At 36.1% G+C, this 24,442-nt stretch overlaps 1 protein-coding gene across 1 annotated transcript in view; it reads left to right on the top strand.

The window, feature by feature from the left end:
• The window catches only part of LOC127630590 (acyl-CoA-binding domain-containing protein 6-like), a 51,341-nt gene that overhangs the window by 21,110 nt on the left and 5,789 nt on the right, over positions 1-24,442 (top strand). Inside the window, exons 5-6 of the mRNA XM_052108207.1 lie at positions 18,086-18,116; positions 19,858-19,919. Of these exons, the coding sequence (XP_051964167.1) occupies positions 18,086-18,116; positions 19,858-19,919 (93 nt within the window). The remainder of the gene's footprint in view (positions 1-18,085; positions 18,117-19,857; positions 19,920-24,442) is intronic.

Here is a 24,442-nt window from a genome sequence, read left to right as displayed (position 1 = left end):
CTAATGTTTAGCTAATGATCCTATGGATCGTTTGTATAGAGAAATATATTTCTGAACCATCATTCTCAATAATATATAAAGAACAGTGAAGTGCTAAAGTCCTACTGACCTTCTCTATTCCTGAGATTAACAGAGTCTGAACTTTATTCATTGAGGGATATTGTATCAGCATATCCCGATGGGCGTTAAGCAACACACTGTAAGCAGGTAGCTGTTATTTAAAAAACACACACAACAGGTCATAAAGGCAGATTTGGCTTTGTCTTAAGCTGGCTGAATGCTGCATTGGGAAATTAATACGGTGAAGTACAGTTATGCGGCCACTGGCTTGATCTGATTCTCGCTAAGACAAATCAATTGGAAGTAATCAGCCAAATTGTTTGCATTATACAACCCATGTAATCAGAACATTTGCAAATGACTTTCAGTTTTTTTGTGGCCATGGACCTTTAATGTGTGGGCGGGGAGAAAATGCTTGGCCTAGACTACAATCAATGCCGTTCTATTGTTCTGTTTTAACAGTTACACTAATTTGAAATCCCCACTAGAGCTGCAATATAGAACATTGCGTATTATTATATAAGAGACACGTTTTATCACCTGCTCTAAAGCATAGACAATCATTTAAGATATTGTTTGCTTAATAACAGATCAAAGGTTAATCAGCACTGTAAATGATACTGATCATTAAAACGTGTTTAGTTTCATTGATTTGCTGAAGTAGATTTCTTTTTAAAAAAAAGTATGTTGTAATTGAATATACAGTAATAACAAAGGTTTGACAGTTTATTGCTAATAACCATTTTACTCATTTATATTTGAAATAATGTTGACCTTGAAATAAAGCCAAGCATAAGATTTGCACAAGTGTCAAGAAAATGTATTGATTAGATTCACTGTGGTACTTTTTTTGTGGTAAAATTTAGATCATAGATTGGATTTGCTGAATAAGACTAGAATTTGTCATGTACTTGCAGCTTTAGATATCTTTGGTGGTTCCCTAAAAAAACAATACAGCTTTGTTGAATCTAAAGATGTCCTTGCTGGGTTATAAAAAAAACTTTAGACACACAAGTTGTTTGCCGGGCATTGACCGGCAGAAGTTGATTATTAAGGCAGCTGGACTAGAGCAGGAGAATTATTGAGGGTAGATTTATTAAGTAGCGTTCAAGTGGCATGAGAGAAAATATGGCTGTGTTAAATCATGCTACTGCTCCTGCCAAAATTATTATCCTATGTTAATACTTCCAGGAAGTGTGATTTGATAGCAATATAAAGCTTAGTAGCCACTCATTAGGTTAAAGTTTGAGCCATGACGTTTGAAAGCACACATTTAGACAACAATAACACCAATAGTTCTTGTTAACAAGAAATGTTCTCATTTATTCATTTTCACACATATAGTATTTGACTTGAATTGTAAAGACTTTCTACATACACACAGAGTTCTTATTAATTTATCGATCACATTAATCAGTAAGTGATGGAAAAATACCTTCTTTTGGCACATTTCACAGTGTGAAAGCACGATGGATGGTGCTAACATTACCGTTTAACATTAAAGGAATAGTTCACTAAAAAATTAAAATTCTCTCATCATTTACTCACCCTCATGCCATCGCAGGTGTGTATGACTTTCTTTCTTCTGCAGAACACAAACAAAGATTTTTAGAAGAATATCTCAGCTCTGTTGGTCCATACAGTGCAAGTCATCAGGGTCCAAACCTTTGAAGCTCAAAATGCATATAAAGGCAGCAATAAAGTAAGCCATAACTCTATATAATATAATAGGTGTGGGTAAGAAACAGAACAATATTTAAGTTCTTTTAACTATAAATCTCTACTTTCAAACAGCCCTCATAAGCGATCTTCTGTCCTAAGAGTTCTTTTGTTTTTGACGATTCGCATTCTTCGTTCATTTCGCTATCTGATGTACAGGGAGGAGAATTTATAGGAAATAAGGACTTAAATATTGATCTGTTTCTCACCCACACCTATCATATCGCTTCTGAAGGCATGGATTTAACCACCAACGTTTTGGACCTTATTGACTTAATTGTTTGGACCTACAGAGCTGAGATATTCTTCTAAAAATCTTTGTTTGTATTCTGCAGAAAGTGAAAATCCTTTAGAAACGTCTCCATTTGTGTTCCTTGAAAAAAACAACTGAATATGCGTTTGGACGACATGAGAATGAGTAAATAATGACTGAATTACATTTTTTTGTAAACTATTACTTAAAAACTCAATACACTGCATAAATAAGGAAATAATTTACTGTATGTCATATGATTCAAATCTTTAGATTAATTGCTTTAACTGCAAAAATCATGAGGTTAATCGCTATTAATAACTTTTAATATATTTAGAGCCCAAATAAAAATGATTGAAAAGCATCACAATAGACATGCAGTGATAGAATGATGTCCTGGGTTAACCATAAACATAAAAAAACTGTTCACTCATTTGCCCTGAGATCTGATTTCAGCTTAGCTTTAAATAAAGATAAAAGTGGTTTATATTTTTAATTTGTTGATTGAAAAAGGGGTAAGGGAGACAAAAATGCTATTATGTCTTCATTGAAAATTGCATTGAAATTAATCAGCTGATGGGCACAGTAGTCATGGCGTGTGGTGGTCTGAATATCGTGGTGTTTAGGTGAAATCCTGGATCAAGGGGAACCACAATAGGAGCAAAAAGTCCCCCTTGTTCTCTCAGATCAGCTCATATGCCACCTGTCAACAGCCACCTGGACAACATCACAGTGACAGCATATATTCCATTACACTCTGCATAAATGAACAAAAGCAGGGACACATCTGAGAGTTTGAGGGGACTTGTATAAGCTGATCAAATGGGGCTCATAGAGTGCAGCTCATGTCTGGTATAGTGAAACATATTCTGATAAAGTCTGTAAAAGACTCAAACAATTACAGTAAAAGCAATGAAAAAATTACAGCCTAAGCTGTCCATGAGTTCATGTCTCTATTGTTTTCAGCTGAACTGCAGAATGAGGAAAACACAATCAACTATAAAGCACACTGTGTGTGTTTGTGTCTGTATACCTGCATGTGTGTAGTGTAAATGCTGATAAAGGATACATTTTCTACAAAGATTTCAAAAGTTGCACTGCAATTAGCCAAAATTGAGTGATTTCATTCATAAGAGCTGGCCATGGCTCATCTTAACCTGTTCTTGTAGACAGTATACTGTATATTACAAAACTGCTATAGGACTTTACACTTCTTTACACGTTCAGAGTCAGATGATGTAAAAGTTAGAAGCGTGGAACAATTTAGCATGTACAATTACAGTGGCATTATCAGAAATTAGAGCATGTCACATTTTACATTGAGCTTAATGAGCTTAACACCATTGAGCATCTTTTCAATGTCAAAGGCCTGAAATGAACCCTGTATGAAGCATATATACACTGGTGGCCAAACGTTTGGAATAATGTACAGATTTTGCTGATTCAGAAGGAAATTGGTACTTTAATTCACCAAAGTGGCATTCAACTGATCACAAAGTATAGTCAGGACATTACTGATTTAAAAAAAAAAAAAAAACAGCACCATCACTATTTGAAAAAAGTCATTTTTGATCAAATCTAGATATGCCCCATTTCCAGCAGCCATCCTTCCAACAACTTATCCTTGAGTAATCATGCTAAATTGCTCATTTGGTACTAGAAAATCACTTGCCATTATATCAAACACAGCTGAAAGATATTTGGTTCTTTAAATGAAGCTTAACATTGTCTTTGTGTTTGTCACAGTATGCAATAGACTGGCATGTCTTAAGGTCAATATTAGGTCAAAAATGGCAAAAAAAGAAACTCAAAACTCTGCAGTCAATCATTGTTTTGAGGAATGAAGGCTATACAATGCTTGAAATTGTCTTTCTTACAGATTTCTTACAAATTTGTCTAACAAGGACAGAAATAGATGTGGAAGGCCAGATGTACATCGTAGTCTTTAGTTTGAGAAATAGACACCTCACATGTCCTCAGCTGACAGCTTCATTTAATTCTACCCGCTCAACACCAGTTTCATGTACAACAGTAAAGAGAAGTCTCAGGGGTTCAGGCCTTATGGGAAGAATTGCAAAGTAAAAGCCACTTTGAAACAGAAAAACAAAAAGAAAAGGTTAGAGTGGGCAAAGAAATACAGACATTGGACAACAGATAATTGGAAAATAGTGTTATGGATCTTAACCCTATTGAGCTTTTGTGGGATCAGCTAGACTGTAAGGTGTGTGAGAAGTGCCCGACAAGACAGCCACATCTATGGCAAGTTCTATAAAAGCGTGGGGTGAAATGTCACCTGAGTATCTGGACAAACTGACAGCTAGAATGCCAAGGATCTGCAAAGCTGTCACTGCTGTACATGGAGAACTCTTTGAAGTAATTTAGAAATTATTTAAATTGTAATTTTCACATTATTAATGTCCTGACTATACTTTGTGATCAGTTGAATGCCATATTGGTGAATAAAAGTACACATTTCTTTCCATAAGATCAATATCTGTACATTATTCCAAACTTTTGGCTGCCAGTGTATATAATACATTATAAACTGTTATATCTTTTCTTTTTCATTTTTTCATTTTTTTCTGTTGCATGTATGTATTACTTACAGTACCTACTGATGCTTGTTATTTGCATATAATGCATTAGAATACTGAAATTGAAAAGGTACATTTCTAATCTATTATTACTGTGGTTACAATTATTACAATACAATTATTATTAGTCATATAGGTGTATTACATGGTTGTATTGAATTATGTGTGCATTATAAATCATTTAAATCACCTTTACAATGGATCAGGCTATACAGTATAATCAGGCTTCATTGAAAAAATTAGTAAAAAGTCTTTAGAATACAAATGCAGTGTCTCATTATGTGTTGGTGGATTTGATCAAGGTAAAATCAGGATTTTAACTCATTTTGTGTAGGGGCTGTATGTACAGTCTCTCTGTCAATCTCTGTCTTTCTTTCTCATTATAATTTATTTTGTGTCAGCCTTTTCTTTTCTCTCTCTCCATCTTTCTCCTCTTCTCTCTCTTGCGTTTACTTATGAAAACAACATGAGGCACCAGCAGTGGTGGGTGAATCCCTGAGCCGCTGCCTCTAATTAATCCACTCCCCTTCCTGCACGGCTGTGCTGGCCACACGCGCTCAGTCCATCAGATTGAAATTCATAACTTAATTGAGGTCAGAGCCTGGAGCCGAGAGAACAAAAGGCCCTGGCGAGGACCAGGTAGATCAATAGTGATAAATATCTGCCTGGGCTACTAGTAGTTCATGATGAGGAATGGTTTGGGACAGAGGAAGGAGGCTGTTTATTTATAGGTAATTTAGTGGTGTTGTGGAAATGGAGAGATAATTTGCTGTTTTGCATTTGTGCCACAGGTTCCTGATAGCAGTTTATAAAGGTGAAATTTTTGGACCAATAGAATCAACAAGCAGAATTGCAAAAATAATGACTTTCACGACATTAAAGTCATTAATTTCTTGAGCCAGTGTTACTGTGTTGGGTTGGTCGGCCGCTCAAACCTAACAGAGCAATGTTTTGAATGTGCCATCAAGTCTGAGTGATGACACTTGCATACAAATGGCTTAATTCTTGTTTTATATTAAGCTGTGATTGGAGAAGGTATTTAAATATCGAAAAAATTACACACTTCAGCTTTAATATTTTAAAATGGACAGTTCAAGGCTGATTGAATGGACAAGATGATTGCAAATTGTAAACCTTGAAATATAATTAAATAATGATGCTGTATTTCTCTCACAGTTTGTGATTACATACAGTATATTTAGTGTTTATGGAAGTGTAAATTAGAAAATTTGCATGGTTGAGTTTTAGGGTGTTGTAGAGAATGCATATGTACACACTCTCTTGATCCCAGCAACTGTTTAAAATTCCTCGTTGAGAACATTATTACACATTCAGGTCCTTCTGTTGCTGCCACATTTCCACTATAACAAATGGCCCCATCCTCCACATCATAACAAATACCCCAGGCAATCTGTCATAAGATTGGCAAGGAGAGGCGTCCAATCGCAGGCTGCATGAGAATGGTGCTGCTCTGTGGTTGGTGGGGTCACAAAGTTACAACTCATTCTGAAGAGCTTTACAAACCATAGATGTAATCATGGTAGGGTGTACACTGAAACAAATCTTAAAGTAGCAGTAATGGGTTTCTCTGAGAGAAAAAAACATACAAACATCTAGATATCAAAGTTATTGATGATCATGCTTTCTATGGTTTCGATTGTGAGGAACACAGAGTACGGTTCATTTTAGGATTTTAATTTGTTCAAATTGGTTTTCTTCAGAGAACTTGTTGCAAAAAACAATTCACCAATTTGTTTGAGTCAATGCTCAGTAGTTCCAGAAAGTCACTGCTCCTGCAAACAAATTTTGTAAAATACATTTTTAACCAAAGTTTCTGATTTGGTTAAATGGATTGCTATGGATTTTTATTTAATACAGAATTTTTATTGCATTGAAAATGTTTTAAGAATTCAAAATGTCATAGCATGTTCCCCTATTACATTATTGACAGCATGCACTTGAGCAGGCATGGGCTGGCATTGAGGTTTTTGTCAAACCCGATGATGCATGTTATTTCAGAGTGATTTGAGAATGTTTCAAAGAAGAGCATCTTGTGTTCTTCATCGGAAGCAAGGAAATCTGGCCTTTTGTTCAAACATGGTCAATGTCCCAAATTTGCTTATTTGATTAGTGACCTAAAAAATAGGACTCTTAAATGTTTCTTAACCATTTCACATCATCATGTTTCTTTGTTTTATTTTTTCTTTTTTAAATCCTGGTTTGTTTCTTTGATTTTTATTGTAAATTAGGTTTTGTATTTCAGATTTTCAGTGTGGTTTCAGACGTTTTGCAAAATGGTTGTGCCACATATTCACTGTTTATTGTTCCAACATCACCAACCTCACAGTTTTCCTCCCTTATTAAAATAAAATTACAAAAAAAAGAAAAAATACTATTTCAGGAATTGTGCAACCCCACACATAGATGCATGGAAAGACCAAATATTAAAAAAAGTGATTTTTTTTTATTTGTATAGATCTATGCAGCCATGCTGTAGATATGAATCAGATGATGCCTAACTGCATCTACTTTTCGTCAGCAATGTTTGCAAACAGAGCATCACTAAACTGAAGATCAGTGACTCAACAGTGTCTCATTCCAGCCGCAGGCAGCTAAACTCCTGATGAAAAGCCTCTACAGAACCATCTGTTTCTCCCTCTTCCTGCCACTATACGAACACTCAACAGTTTTCTTCCTGTTTTCAAACCATCCACATAAATTGTGAGGGACATTAAAGCTGTCCACAGCTGTGTGCTGAGAAAGAGAGAGCGAGTGAGTGAGTGAGTGAACGTATTTCCCAGCAGGAGCAGAACTTTCCCTGTGGTTTATTAGTCCCCCTCCCACTGCAATTTAGCTGTGCCTGCAACATTGATTTTCATATTAGAGCAGTTTATGCATTTATTTATTTTATGTATTTCTTTTTGAACTGCTCTGATGATCCTTGGCTTGCCCATGGTAATTCTCTGCCACTCTTGGCCCATGTGAAACCGCTTAATGGATCCTAAGATGTCCCCAGGGATGGACACTGAGACACAGACAGAGAAAGACAAGAGGGTCAGGACTGAATTCCATGATGTGTTTTTTTTTTTTTTTCATTTGCTTTTCTTAAATGCTCTGGGTTTACCCAAGGACTGTCAATGGGGACAAAGAGTCACTATACTTAATGAAGAACAAAAGCAAAACAAAGCTTTACTGTGGTTGTAGAAAGGTGTGATGGCTAGTTATGCAGCTGATTAACATATATGTGCTGTTGTGCATTAGAGAGAAGTACTGCTCAGCTTCAAGGATTGACTGTAAAAGAAAAAAAATCAATCAGTCGTGCTGGTACTAATCAATCTCCCTCTGAATATTACAGGCAACTAAAGCAGCCCCATCCTGCATAAGTGTTTACTTAGAAACAATGTGTCTACCTATCAGTACTTTATTTTTCTCTTTCCCTTTTTTGAGTACTTTTAGAGACAAGGTACAAAATCGAACTAAATAACTTACAAAACCTGAGGTCAAAAATATTGTTCTGTTTAAACATAATGTTAAGATTTAATCAGAGAAATACAAATTCAGTAAAGCAATAAGCCATTAGAGACGTTGGTAAGACCACTGTAACCAACGGCCTTTAGCCGTTTATTGCTTTGTAAAATGGTTGAAAATGCAATATGATACATTGCTCCACTGCTTAATTTATAGTTACATTTACCAATAATGATAATAATAATTGCAACAAACAATTCTTCCATCAAGTGATGTAATTTTATTAAATTGACTGTTGTTGATATTGCTGATGCAAAGACTTTCATGTAATTAATATAGATTTCAAAGGTTGTGTGGTCACATGTGTGCATATATCTGCAATTGTACTAAGGTTTTAATTGCATCAATCCATTAAGATTTCAGAGTTGAAGCTCTCCTTTTTTTTATTATATAGCAGACTCCAATAATCTAGTTTTGGAAGTAGACATCCTATTCATTTTCTCTACAAGGAAATAGATTTTAACTATAACTTTTAACCTTTAAAGACAGGCCTACTTTAACCTCAGAGGTTGTTAATCAATAGTATATTCTTCTATTGAAGTAATCATTCCAGTCCATCTTCCTTTATAAAATAAATAAATGAAAGGAACATTTCTGGTAAAGAACTACACTGCCCTTGAACCTGAAGGGAAATGATCCACCAGTCAGAGAATTGAAGCAGACAAAGCACCAAACGAGCCCACATTACTTTTCCTTTGTCTTTTGTCTGATTTTCAAAAACTTTTTTGCTAAATTGAATGGGAAAAACGGTTCCGGAAATAGGCCGGCTGAAAAGTAGATGGGCACTGTTGCGCTCTATTGCAAGTATTTAACAAAATAGTAAAGTTTAGGGGGACCAAATCTAAAATTTCATTGATAAACCAACAACTTTTAAGACAACTTGTTCAACTTATACAGTACATCAACCAATCACATATGCTTTACAAACAGGAGCTTGGAACCCGGAAGTGACATTTTCTTCTGTATTACACATCAGGGTTTTAACATTTAACATTATGTTTTTACTGATAATGTTGTGGTTAGGGCTTAATGTTACAAAAACACAGTTTTGGGGACCTGGGTAGCTCAGCGAGTAAAGACGCTGACTACCACACCTGGAGACACAAGTTTGAATCCGGGGTGTGCTGAGTGACTCCAGCCAGGCTTCCTAAGCAACCAATTAGTCTGGTTGTTAGAGTGGGTAGAGTCATGTTGGGGTAACCTCCTCGTAGTCACTATAATATGGTTCTCGCTCTCAGTGGGGTGCATGGTGAGTTGTGCATAAAGGCCGCGGGGAATAGTGTGAAGCCTCTACACGTGGTACGTCTCCGCGGTAATGCGCTCAACAAGCCATGTGATAAAATGTGCGGATTGACGGTCACAGATGCGGAGGCAATGGAGAGTCGTCCTCCGCCACCCTGATTGAGGCGAGTCAGCATGCCACCACAAGGACCTAGACTGCATTGGGAATTGGGCATGCCAAATTGGGGAGAAAAAAACAAAAAACACAGAATAAACACCACATCGGAATCTACAAAGCATCTATCATCGCCGTGCATATAGCTTGTGAGATTTTATATGAATGAACAAATTCTCCGCCACGTACTATTGTGTCAAATTCTCTTGAGATTGGGTTAAAAATATCGACTACTAATCTGAATACTGGGGACTATTGGGGTTATGACCCTGTCTCAGTTTATTTCTCAATAAACTTTCGAGTGCTTTGGAGATGATACAGAAAGTACTATAGGCTGACCTAAGCTTTACAGAGAGGGAGTTTCTCAAGGACATTTTGGGATTGAGTAGACAGGCTAACCCTCACACACTCTGGCTGGCGAGGTTAACACACTGCAAATAGGTGAAATGGATTCAATTAGGAGCTTCCCATCCTACTGATCCTTTTAACATGGCTCTCCCAATGAGAAAGTATCCTTGTGTGCACGCACAAGCATAACAAAAGCATCTAAAATTGAACTCATGCAAAAGAAAAATATCTGCTTTTTGGAACCATTGTCTATTTGACAACTCGTAATAATTTGTACGAGATGGCGAAATCGTAACATATTTTGCAACTTTTATTCCCATAGAGATCAACTATGCAACAAAAAGAATTTCAAATCCATACAGGAATTCAGGCAAATTTGAGCTAGACTCCTATCCAACACACTATTAAAAAAGGTACATTTACAATTTAGCTTCTCATGAGACCGGTTTGTCACTGTCAGAGACAATGATGAAGCTCTTCTGCCTTATTTTCGCAGGTTACATAAGTTAACATTTTTATATCACTATAATTTGTTAAATTTCCCTGGCATTAATAATAATTAAAAACATCAAGTCAGCACTGTTGCAGTATGGTTTCAAATGGGGTTTGCTGAGGGAGTGACAGTAAATTTGTCATCTTTCTCTCTTCTGACTGCCGGAATACATCTCTCCCTCTCAATATTTTTCCTCTTCTGGAAAGTTGTGTAAACATAATAATGGATTATTTATTTTGCTGTTGGAGCAAATGGGAATGGTCTATAGAAGATCCGTTGAAGTTTACCCCACTGTATTTTACTTCCACGTTCCAAACCCGAAAATAAAGTTTCATTGCTATGCTCCATTGAAAAAGACTGTATAATAAATAGCATTTTGCAGACTCTTTAATCATTATTATGCATGCTGCTTTTATGAGCTGTTTTTCTACTTTAAAAAATGTATTTCTCATGCCCTCAAAAAATAAACCACAATGGCAGAAATGTATTAAAAATTGTTAAAAATGTAACAGAAGTACTCAGCTTCTCTTATACATTAATATATGATTTAATCTAAAATCTTCATGTTGATGAAAAGAAATAAATACATAAACATTTTATGCATCAACCACTCGTACACAGTATGTTGTTTTCTGTCTCTCTAAGACTGTAGGTGTCGCAATCATGCATACCAGCCCGAAAAACTGCTGTATTTTCTACACATTCTGATTAATAGCACCTGCTCATCATAAGCATATCTGCATATGAATGCTGTGTGGTTGTATCGATTCACTCCTCTGTGTATCCCCCTCTCCTCTTTCTTCCCTTGCCCTCCTCCTGTCTGCTGCCAGGGTCATTAAAAACTCTGTGCTCCCTGCCGTAAAGTGATCATAAATCATATTTACATGTGCATTTTTCTCCATTTGTTTAATGTTTCTGTTCAGAACAGCAGAGGGGAAAAAGTGAGTGAGAGAGCGGGAGATAAAGAAAGAAAGGGCGTTCCTGGGAGAGATTTAGTTGTACTAGAAAATTGCATTAAGAGATAAAGCTGTGACAGTGACTCCCCGCACACCTACCATATGCCGCGGGGAGCTCACGGGTTGTGCTGGTATGAAAACACGAAAGCTTTTAGTAGCCTGGTGGGCAGCGAATGTATGCCAGCCCCCTTTGAAGCAACATCAGCCTTCACAGATGGTATAACCGGCCAGGCTCTATCACAAACACTGTAGAGCAACAGTCTGGTCTGTTTGCTTGGAGTGGATGTCTGTCTTTGTATCCACATATTAGCGTTACCTCTATTTTACCTAATACACTACTTATTCCAGATCTTTTATATATATTTTTTCTACCTTTATTTTCATTCTACTTTCTATCTCCTTGAAGTCTTCCTGTTTGGGCTAATTTGATTAGACTATTCCCCATAGATGGGTTTGAATTCATAGAATGTTAGAGATGCACAAAGAGACATGTTCTGGTGGAGTTTTAGGTGTGCACTGATGCCCACGGCATAATTTCCTTACATATACAACCTGAAAAAACTTTTTACCAGATCAGTGCTTTTTAGAGAGAAAGGATTTATAGATATACTGTAGTAAAATGGCCCCTAAAAATATTTGGACACCTAAAGGGATAGTTCACCCCCAAAAATTCTCTAGTCATTTACTCACCCTCATGCATCCCAGATGTGTATGATTTTCTTTCTTCTGCTGAAAACAAAAAATGGTTTTTAGAAGAATATTTTCAGCTCTGTAGGTCCTCACAATGCTCGTGAATGGGTAACAACTCCAGTGGTTAAATCCTTGTATTCAGAAACAGATCAATAGTTAAGTCATTTTTAACCATAAATCTCCACTTTCACTTTCTTCTTCTTTTGTTTAGGCAATTCGCATTCTTTGTGCATATCACCACACACTGGGCAGGGAGAAGAATTTATGGTAAAAAATGACTTCAATATTGATATGTGTCTCACCCACATCTATCATATAGGTTCTGAATATACAGATTTAACCAAGTCAAGGCAAGTCATTTTTATTTGTATAGCGCCCTTTCACAACACACATCGTTTCAAAGCAGCTTTACAGAAGATCAGGTATTAACAGAAGATAAAACTGTAATGTGTATAATGTCTATGAGTCATCGTGTAGTTTGATAAAATACGATTTTGAATTGTGTTTAAAAATAAGTAATTCAATCATTTTAAACAAATAATGTGGCAAGGAACACAAAACTTCATAAGATGTTGGTTAATGGAGAAAAATAACATTGGGAGAAACCAGACTCACTGTGGGGGCCAGTTCCCCTCTGGCTAGCATCATGAATATAATGCCAATATTACTTATGTATAGTGAAAGTCATGGTTTAAAATTATTAAACTAAGTAAGTGTTAAGGGACAGTGTTTAAACAAAGTTTTTGTATGAACTAAGATTAATGACTAATGTCTTTGACGTCCATCCTGTATTAACTGCAGAAGTTTACATAGATGCATTGTGCTTGTTAATTGGCTGATGAAGAATTTTGTTGGCAAATAATTGATAGTTTATGTATTCCATTTCAAGAGTGTAGTCCATGAATAGACCGAGGTGATGCAGGCAGATATCAGTGAGGTGCATCGTAGTTCAACATAGCCGGTAATTTCGGTGAGGTCTATAATAAGTCCAAGGTTAAGACAATGGCATATGAAGTATCCCATGTCTTAAGGTTGGAGTTGGCTGAACTGAGACTGAACTGATGTTTGGCTGGCACTGGCTGCATTTAGTCATCATCACACAGCGACAAGTAGCAGTGGAGTCCAACACGAAGCAGGAATGGAGCTGGAACTAGCCGGATCTGGTGACCTCAGGATAGGAGTCCCGAGGTTGAGAAAGGGAAACAATTAAAATAATATAAGCATAGATGCCATTCAATTTATTGCAGAGTAATATATCATGATCAATGTTTCTGGTTCCGGCAGACCTAACTAAAGCAGCCTAAAAAAGTGAGAAAGTGAGTTGAAGGATAAATTAGGTGTATGCCTGGCTAAATAGATGAGTCTTTAGTCTAGACTTAAACTGAGTGAGTGTGTCTGCATCCCGAACAGTGTTAGGGAGACTATCCCATAGTTTAGGAGCCAAATATGAAAAGATAACCAAATTTTAAAATGAATATGAAATTTAACAGGTAGCCAATGTAACGATGACAAAATGGGGCTAATATGATCATATTAACCACTAGAGTCTTATAGATTACTTTTTTGCTGCCTTTATGTCCTTTTTGGAGCATTACAATTTTGGTTCACTTGTATTGTGAGGACCCACAGAGGTGGGTCTTCATCATAGAAGAATTTATTCTTCTAAAAATTTTCAAAAGTTTGTGTCATACACATATGGAATGGCATATGGGTGAGATTTTTCATTTTTGTGTGAACTATTCCTTTAAGCCACACATAAAAACATACAAATATCATTGCGTTCGATAACAAGTATCAAACCAAGTGGTTTATTTTAAAGAAAGGCAGCACAAGCACAGTATATTTTAATTCATGTTCTTTCTGGTTGTCACACATTTGTAACACATGTCCACACTTTACTCTAGAAAAGGTTTAGCACCATTTGTTTACAAATGCTATTTGGTTTGATGCTGTATTTTGATTTCTAATGTAATGACATTTATACAGTTTTAAGTGTGTTATAAGTTCCCAAATGCTTTTTGGGGCACTGTATTTTTATATGGATTTTTTTCCTCCTTCTTTGAATGAAATACATGTTAAGACATAAGGTCTTCATTGTCGTGTCTATGATATGGGAATGTGTTTTATGCATGAATCTCATGAATATCCTGGTTTTCTCACTGGTTTCTGATTGGTCTTGATATTTGCATGTCACAGAGATATCTGTGTTTTATGCAGTGCAAGTCAATCTTGCAGGTCTTGTACTTTCCCTACACTCTCAAATAAGTTTAAGGGACCAGACTAATCTTTCAATGAAATCGTAAACAGAAGATTTAGAAGACTTTTCTTTAGTTAATATCAGTCTGTTCTTACCGAAATTCGAAACACTGCCCCAGTGGTCAAAGGGGTAAGTGTTTTTGGGCAAATAGTTAGGTGTGAGCATTTTCCGATTGTAATGTACCCAAAAGTGCTTTTTGGAAGTGCTTTTTGGAACCCCCAACCTAAACCTAACAATCAGTTGAGTAAAAATGTAATGTTTGTACTCGTCACTGAAAATGAAAACACATATTTCCTGGTATTTGAACCCAGGTATCCTACGTTGCTGACACAATGGGCTTTCGGTCACACCTCAAGGGAAGGGTAACACACCAGAGCCAATGCAAACATGTCTGATAGGAGATATCGCTTGTCAGTGAATCGGCATAATGTGGCCAATTCTAGGGTACTGGAACTCCTGGAAACAACATGCCAACTTCCTGTGTGATCATGTTGAAGCTGAATAGCTGTTACTTGGGTGGTAGCCTTGTTAATATATTTTTAATATATTTTTGAAAATTATTTCTTGTTCCCAGAGAACCTAAACATAAAAATGTACTTTTAAATGTACACAGTAGGACTTTGAGTTTAACTAGAGGTGAAGAAAGGTCCCCTTGAGGGTACCACCCCAGTGATGGCCCTTGAACGATACCTTTTTCTGAGAGTGTACCTGTGTTTCTTGATTAGAATGGAGTAAATGCACGCTTGGGGAAGAAGTGCTAAGCTGGCTTCTTACCTGCCTTTTTCCACTTCTCCCCTCAAAACCAAATGGAGTACAATCCAATTTATCCCTGATTCCATCAAACTGATCTCGAGACATTAGTCTCTGACCCCCCTTACACACACAAATACATATAACCATGCACTCATACATACATACATGAACACACACACACATAGAGCTGTCATACAGTTTCAGAATTAGCAAGCTTGCCTGAATGATCTCCATAACTGAGGGGTGTTTGCCTGTGCAAGTCTCATCCCTATAATGCTAGGGTTTTTTCCAGGGTGTTGCTATGCAGTCCCTGGGGTGTTCTGTGTGGTTGTTATTGTGTTGCTATGTCATTGCTAGGGTGTTCTGGGTGGTTACTAGGTTTTCTTACCTCTCCTAATTCACTCTATGATATTTTTGTCCTTGTTTACAGTATATTCTTCCTTTAATGTAAGTGCATTTTATGCTGCCTAAATATGCCCTTTGGTCCATCAAACACCCAGCAGCCTGATGGCACCTGTTTACTTGCATTGTATGGACAGCTGAAATCTGCTCATAAGGAAAGCCATACACATCTGGGATGGCTAAAAGGTAAGTAAATCATAAGAGGATTTTCATTTATGAGTGAACTAAAACTTTAAATATAGTTGTATGTACATGTCCAATGCTTGTGCAGCGAGACATTCATAAGAGCAAGCCAAGGCATAGGCAAGACAGAACAGCCAAAAACCTCCACCTAATCACACCCTAGATGGACGTCTTTGACTGTTGCACCGTGTCATGCTGTTTTTTTAGGGACTCGCTCTGGTGCAATTATTTGATTAAATTTTTTTAGACACTATCAATTTTAAAAGGAAATTAAATCTTTAAAATGCATCTCGAGACACCCGTGGTCTGTTTTATTCATTACACTTCATCGCTTTTAGCCCAGGAATGTGATCGGTCTGAACGTATCATCAGTGCTTGAAACACAACGAAAATTGTAATGATAATTGTACCATTCAAAAGTGCATTTTTAGCTTCAATTTGATGAATATTCAAATTTTTATTTGACAGCTTTATAACAGATACAAACAGGCTGACCGTCAAATAAACTGCTATGGGAATTAAGAAATGGACTGGGACAGGTCAGAAACGTTAAATAAAAACAGAATTAGGGGTGCTTGCTAAGGCAAACCCTTTGTTAACATAGAACTGTCTATTTAAGTTTTCTTATCTGGTTTTATGTTTTTACTTAAGATTTGAGAATTTAAACAGGCTTGATCTTTTGACTATTATTTTATGCACATTTGTTAACAGACAGATATTTTCTTTGCAATTAACCATCAGTATAGCACGGTGCTGATTGGATTATATATATATTCGTTGTGCCCTTTTGTGGACTTTATAGACAACGTTGATTTAAAAAAGTCTTGTAGATTTTTCCCTCTACCTGTAATAATGTGATTAATTAGAAATTGGAATTTAGTTTTTATGTGCTATTATATGTCATGTACAGTATGTGTTTGTTATTATTGAGCCTTTTGTCAAAGAAAATGTTCTACCCCAGTGGGATAGACAATAAAGATTACTTTTTTTTTTTTTTTTTGAATCCTCATGGCATCTCTTGTGTCCATGCGCTCTCTGTGAACCAGAGTACATAGAACTGGTGTACATGTTTCTGGTGTGCAAGATTAATGAAAGGAGATTATATTTAGGAAAGCCTTTGCTGTTTAATTATGGCTGTATGTATTTATATGCATCTCCATCCCTTGTGTCAACCATTCACATGAACATCTTCCACTGTTATTTTGTTGCTAGGTTTTTTGTGCATTTTTTTTCCTGATCACCTACCAATTGCTTTATATATATATATATTTCCAATGTAATGGGAAGTTGAGATGCTCACCTTACAAAAACATATCATGGTAACGCAGTTTTTGCCAAAATACCATAGTTATTGTTCTTACAACTGTAAAATTATAGTACATTAATATGGGATCTTCTTTAAACAGTGTAAGAAGCTGAGATGTCAAAGGGGCTAATAGCAAGTTGCCACAGGATAGTAACAATTATCTTGTTACTAATTACTGCTTACTTTAACGATTACTCTCTATCCTGTTCTTGGAGAAGTAACTGTATCAGAAAGAGTGAGGAAAGAGAAAGCATCAGTATTCTGTTCGTCTAGCAAGGTTTTAACAGGCTAATCCAATCAGAGAGCCCCTGAAGTCGCTCTTGCGCCTCTCCGTGAACAATAGCATCTGACTCTGGGATTGTTTGAGAGCTCTGGCTCTGGTGCGATGTAGATTTTTGTTTTCAGAACAATGAGATCTGACTTTAGCAGCTCCAGATTGACAGATGCTGTGGAACACAGGGGCATCTGCTTTAGCTCACTTCTGTATGGTAGAATGTTCACTCGGATGCAGCGAATAATAAAGGATTTGTGTGGTAGCCTCAGTTTTGGATGAGAGACAATAGTTCCAAAACCTCATGAAGTGCCTACCTAGACTACATTTTAAGACATTTTATATTTAATTAAAGTGATTGCAATTTGTTATATAATTTCAATGCTTACATATTAATAATAGACTTACATATCAGTGTAAGATGATGTTAATTTTGGCAAAAACATACTCTACACAACTATGTGAACGCAGAGGCTCCTAGCCAGTCCATGCGTCATTGTGTTCCAAATGTGTATTGATGCAATTCTTAAAGGAATAGTTCACCCAAAAATGAAAATTCTCTCATTATTCACTTACTCTGATGTCATCGCAGATGTGAATGGCTGCCTTCCTTCAGCAGAAAGCAAGTGAAGATTTTTAGAAGATACAGCTCTGTCAGTTCCTTATAATGCAAGTAAACGGGTGCCAGCACTTTGAAGGTCCAAAAGTCACATTTAGGCAGCATAAAAGTAATCCACACAACTCCAGATGATCAATGAATGTCTTCTGAAGCGAATCGATAGGTTTATGTAAGAAACAGCACTTCCGTCCAGGGCTCTGATGCTGTTTGAAATGGCCAAACTCTCACGTGATGTTCGTTCTTCTGTTGTAAATAAGCGGTGCTGCTGAATTCTCGCGTGAACATCAAGTGACAGCTACGTGATGCTTCAACTGCTGGCAGGAAGTGCTTTTTAAAAGTTAATAAAGTTTTAATGATCAATTTATTTACCCAAACGTGTCGATTTGCTTCAGAAGACATTCATTGAGTTGCATGGATTACGTTTATGCTGCCTAAATGTGACTTTTGGACCGACAAAGTGCTGGCACCCGTTTACTTGCATTATATGGAGTTTACAGAGCTCTCTCTTCTTCTAAAAATCTTTATTTCTATTCTGCTGAAGAAAGATAGTCATACACATCAGGGATGGCATCAAGGTAAGTGAATAATGAGAGAATTTTCATTTTTGGGTGCCCTTCCTTAAACGCCACGTTTGTTTGCGTGAAATTCTCACTATTGCCACAGGGGGTGCTATAACGGACATTAGCATAAACTGTCATCTTTTACTCTCAGTATTCTCTTTCAGGCCAAATAGTGTCATGCTCATGGAGCAACAGTTAAAAAAAATCTTATTCAGCATGTCAGTATGTTTGTAGCAACTTACCTATATAATGAGACATCCATAAAACTGTGTTTTAATGGCACAGTTATTTGAAGATTACTGTCTTTGCCCCTTAGAGTTCTGAGGTTTGTTTCTCCCAGACCAACACAGTACACTAGGTTTTAAAACACAGGTCCTGTGTTCCGCTACATGCATGACCTGTACAGTAAATCCTTTCTGCAGAATGAACTGCACCATGAGTGAAAGTCTTTACAGTGAGTTAATGATATTATCTATAGAGGATAATGCAGGCTGATGTTGTATCAGGGGGCAAGCTTACAATATGCCATAAAACTCTCTCTGTAGTTCTCACTGGGTTCTGATTATCTCCACCAACCACCTAACCAAAACAATAATGTCGTTTGTCATCATTATTGGGGCGAAAAGCCACAGTGAAGTGGCAATTAATATATAATTTAGCGGATGAGTGTCATCCGCAGAACATCCCAACCCCTCACACGGAATATGGCATTCAACTGGATTTATATCCATGCACACACAGGATCCTTAATCTGTGCCCTAAATATGGCTTTCTCTGTATCGCACCTCTGCTGCACACATACACCACAAGCTGTGTTGCAATTTGTCATAAGCACACCAGGCAGATTGGGTCCCATTGTACAAGAATCTATTGTTGTGTGATGACCATGGCCCCCGTGGCTAATGCATCGGACACAGTCCCTACAGGGGACAATGAATAGATCATCCCAGACCTTCAAGCATGATGGCATCTAGCCTTGTTGAGCACACAGGTCAAATGCTTGTTCCCCGTCACTACATGTTAATCTGGTTTATATATCCATCCTAAAAAATACCTCTGGCTTCTTTGATCTTGGTTACTTGTTCAAAAGTCTGTTTTAGTGGTTAAAGGATCTGATTGTTTATCTGACAGTAAATCAATATTTAATCTGTTTTCTTAATCCCTTCAAAGCTAAAATCACCTGTTGTTTTTTGGTTAAAATGTGGTGATCGGAGAACTCGACAGGCAGGGCTGACACTTGAGCATGTTTGATTGATTTATGGTTCTTTTTGTAATCAAAATCATTATGGATAATTATTAGAAAGTGTCTAAAGAGCTTCTCAAGAGTTTGAATGATTAGTTTGCTAGATTTCAATCCAGTTTCAGTGCCCAGTCGTGCTTCAGACAATGTTTCATGGAATTGTGTCTTTGATGTTCTTTTGCTTAGTGTTTAAAAAAATACATTTATTTTTTTTATTTCTAAATCACAGCCTTTCTATTTTCACTTTATGTCTCTCACAGGATGATGAAGGACAAACTGCACTACACTATGGTAAGAATAGTCTTATGCTATAGCAATAAAAAATGTAAAATACAAAAAGGAATAGTTCACCAAAAATGAAAATTTCGACATGATGTAACAACCTTAAGTTGTTCCAAACCAGTATGATTTTCTGTCTTCCATGGAACACAAAAGGAGATGTTAGGCTGAACTTTAGGCTCAGTCACCATTCACTTTCATTGCATCCATAAAATGAAAAGGAATCGTGACTGTCTAACACTTCCTTTGTTGAGATGGACATACAATTTCCAGCTTGTAATTCTTATGAATGGTTTTTACTTGTTGGAAGATCGTAATTATGGTAATTCTGGCATCACGTTAATGCAACAAAACTCTCTATTCTTATTTTTATAAGAAAATACTTTCAATTTTGATGTGAGTCAACTCTGTTAACATGCTGTGTCTTCTACTTCATTAGATGAGTTGTATTATGTCATTCCCAAAATTCAATCATAAAAGCATGAAGGAATGTGCCATGTGGACATTAACTCACTCATACTCAAATCAAATCAATGAAATCACCCATGCTCGCACAGACATGTACCTTCTTTTTGGGATGGGTTCAGAATAATTGTGATCTTCATTTGTACCATCCTGATAACGATTCTTAAAAACCCAAGATCGATCATTTACTTTTCATTATCGTATGGTGGAGGACACTGCGTGTTGAGAATAACTTTGTTTTGACTCATTATGTGTAATGTGTGTCGAAAGATGAGATCCACGCAAGTTAATGAATAATGTCTCCTTTAATACCCTGTCTGTACTTTACAATTAGTTTTTGATCAAGAACAACAAAAATAGAAAAATCTGAGCAAAAATTGCAGTGAATAAAGAAAAATTTCTGAATAAAAAGTTTTTTAAAAATGAAACATCTATAAAACTAGAAAAGAAAATGAATGACATGATATTAAGTATTATTTTCAAAGACATTTAGCAAAAGTGAGTGGGGTTTATGCTTAAAACAAGAAACTATTTGCCAATGTGGTAATTAAACTTATTAAATTAAACTTATTTTCCTTTTAATCAAGTTTTCTTAGTCCATTTGCAAATATATTTCTTGTTATAAGCATAAATATTATTTTGTTAAATTTCTTTGAAAACAAGACAAAATATCTTGTCATTTTGCTTTAAGTAAATTTATCCTGCTTTAAGAATGTTTTAATGTTTTTCCTGGAAAACTAGACAAAAAAACTCAAGAAGAAAATGATTCTTTTGCAATGTTTAATTCTGAACATACATAGCAGGGATGCATGAAAGAAGCCATTCAACTCCACTTTTGTTAATGTGCCCTAAACCAAAACACTTCTTTGAGATGCTCACTAAACTGCCACTATTCTTAAAGAGACAGTACCATTTTATCACTTGTTCTTAATGTCTATGTAAATACTTATATATACAGAATATACTTATATATACAGTATATATATATATTGTTTACATGCATAACTTGTACTATTTACATATATATATATATATATATATATATATATATATATATATATATATATATATATATATATATATATATACTGCATATATAAACTGTATACATAAACTATATATATATATATATATATATATATATATATATATATATATATATATATATATATATATAGTTATGTACACAGTTTATATATGCAGTATATATATATATACAGTATATATATATAGAGCTATATATATATGTAACGTAGTATAAGTTCAGTGTGTATACATTTATATGCAGTATAATATTAGGGCTGTCATATATATATATATATATATATCAGTATGATATATATTTATATATATATATATATATATATATATATATATATAAAACGTAAGTATTGTCATGTGGGTGAAGTTACACTGCTATGGTAAATTAGCCTCTTCCAAGTGCTTTGATTTTTAAATGGTTTAAAATAAAATGGCATTGAACTTGTCTAAATATTGTACATAAATATGTACACCAGAGAATTAGGGAAAAACACTGTCTTACAATTTATAAAGCACTGAAACTTTGCTTGTTGAAAAAAAATCTGGAATTATGTTTAATGGTGTAACAGTCACACGAAGTCACTTTTTGCAACCTGAACTTCTTTAGGACGCAGCACAATGAATAAAACACAATTCAGGTGTTTTGAAATTAATTTATAAAATGTAAAGTTTTTAACTTCACTTGATGTCTAAAAATGTGACAATCCTGTGTGAGATACTGAAAGAAAAAACAATGATTTTCAGCTCAACAGTCAAAGATGTCTGTCCAGTGCATTAACAGTATAGAAAAACAGCACAGACGCATACAAATGCATGTTTGAACAGCCCCAAACTCGCCCTATAATTGATCAACTGAGCCAAAACCATCCGGAAAACCCAATGGTTTGTTGGAACTCTTCCAGTTCGTGTCGGATTGAAGTCCTTTTTTGCACGTATAGAATAACCGAATAATGATTTTGTTGTTTGAATAGTGGCGCATCAAACGATTAACCGTATGTCGACTATCTATTAACATCCCTAATATAGACATGAATCAGGATCGAATCGAGAGCTTGTGAATCGAATCGTGGGAATCTGTATCAATACCCAGCCCTACCTTCGTGATGTATGAATTTATACGGTCCTGTAATGTAATTTCATCATTATTCCCTGACCGTTACAATTTGTATGTCTCAGTATTACAAGAGGAAGTTGTTTGTGTTTGAGCATGGTTGCATTTATCCACACAGCCACGTGTTTGTGTGTGGATGTGTGGATGTTGCGTGTGGTAGTAAATAGGAGCTGTAATAATCACCAGTCATCCCAGAGGAAATCAACAGTGTTCCTCTGTCATGTGACCCTACACATGGGCAGCCTCCATGTCCTCTGAGCCCCTGCTCTGTGTGTGTGTGTGTGTGTGTGTGTGTGTGTGTGTGTGTGTGTGTGTGTGTGTGTGTGTGTGTGTGTGTGTGAGCGTGTATTTATCACTTTGTGGGGACCAAATGTCCCCATAAGGATAGTAAAACCCGAAATTTTTGACCTTGTGGGGACATTTTGTCGGTCCCCATGAGGAAAACAGCTTATAAATCATACTAAATTATGTTTTTTGAAAATGTAAAAATGCAGAAAGTTTTCTGTGAGGGTTAGGTTTAGGGGTAGGGTTAGGTTTAGGGGATAGAATATAAAGTTTGTACAGTATAAAAACCATTATGTCTATGGAAAGTCCCCATAAAACATGGAAACACAACATGAGTGTGTGTGTGTGTGTGTGTGTGTGTGTGTGTGTGTGTGTGTGTGTTTACCATCTGTCCTCGAGTTTGACGCGTGGCAGGGTAGATGTCTGAACAAGAGTATCTCTTGGAGGGGTTGAAAAACATTATGGGGGGATGGGATATAAAAAAAAATTACTAATAAACATAAGCGATGAACTCAGGGAGACGAATAGCACAGAATGAAAATTCATTTCCACCTCTCCCTGTGTGGGGCCATGCAGCTGACACATGATTAATTGAGGGGTTTATTGCACGCTGTAAATTGTTCTTCTCCTCTATGGCTCCCCAGAGGCATGAGGGGCTTTACGGCCCAAGGACTCGCACACGTGCCGAAAATAAAATGCAGTAACAAAAAATGGACAAGACTAGTAAAATTGGAATGTTGAATTTTTTGCTATCTACTTAAGAGGTGCCAGGTTTACGTTTTCTTTTCTTGCTATAGCGATGCTTTGCCATAGTCAAGCACTACAGTATGTACTCTTTTCACTGTTTGATAATATTACTTTAATTTGGCAGGTTAAATCTAACAAACTTTCAGAATTGACATTTTTCAATGTTGATTTATATCACTGTATTTTGTGTTATTACTCTGGAATTCATAAAAAAAAAAAAAAAAAAAAAAAGGAGTTCACACAGTTTCAAAAATATATCCACAAGACATATATACAATATGTTAACATGATTTTAGTGTGATAAAATCACTTACTAAACATTTCTGGGTAAAGTTATAGCCAATTTTACAACTTTGTTGCCATGACGATGTGATGTCAACAAACCCTGACAGAAGAATTATTCTAAGTGCTTTTATAATATTAGAAGCTTCACATTTCTGCCTTAGAATTGGCCACAATTACTTCCATTGTAAGTGCCTCACTGTGACCTCGATTTTTGCTTTTTTTAAAGAAAAATTATTTGTTTTGGAAATCAGTATTATGCCACAAATACTGTTGATTGAGCTTAACTTGTATTGAACCCAGAATATTCCTTTAACCTTTAGTTTACCCCGCTATAGTTTACTTCCAAACCTGGAAGTATGAAAGGGTCCATACCGACTTTCAAGAGTATAGTTTTAAGACCGAAAGCCCCATGCTCAGTAAACAGAGACTTTGAAATGGGCTCTTTTGACTTGGCCAGTAAGCAATCATTCAGAACACCCTAGCTAACGCTTAGCGACATGTCACTCAGAACACCAACACAAACCATGTAGCAGTGACCTGGCAACCATCCACAAAACCATCATGGTGCGCACAGGCAACCCTTACAAAAAAATAACTGTGG

This window comes from Xyrauchen texanus, chromosome 37 (assembly GCF_025860055.1).
Source record: "Xyrauchen texanus isolate HMW12.3.18 chromosome 37, RBS_HiC_50CHRs, whole genome shotgun sequence".
NCBI classification, from domain to species: Eukaryota; Metazoa; Chordata; class Actinopteri; order Cypriniformes; family Catostomidae; genus Xyrauchen; species Xyrauchen texanus.
The sequence above is the reverse complement of the archived record's forward strand: the minus strand, read 5'-3'. Positions and strand labels throughout refer to the sequence as shown.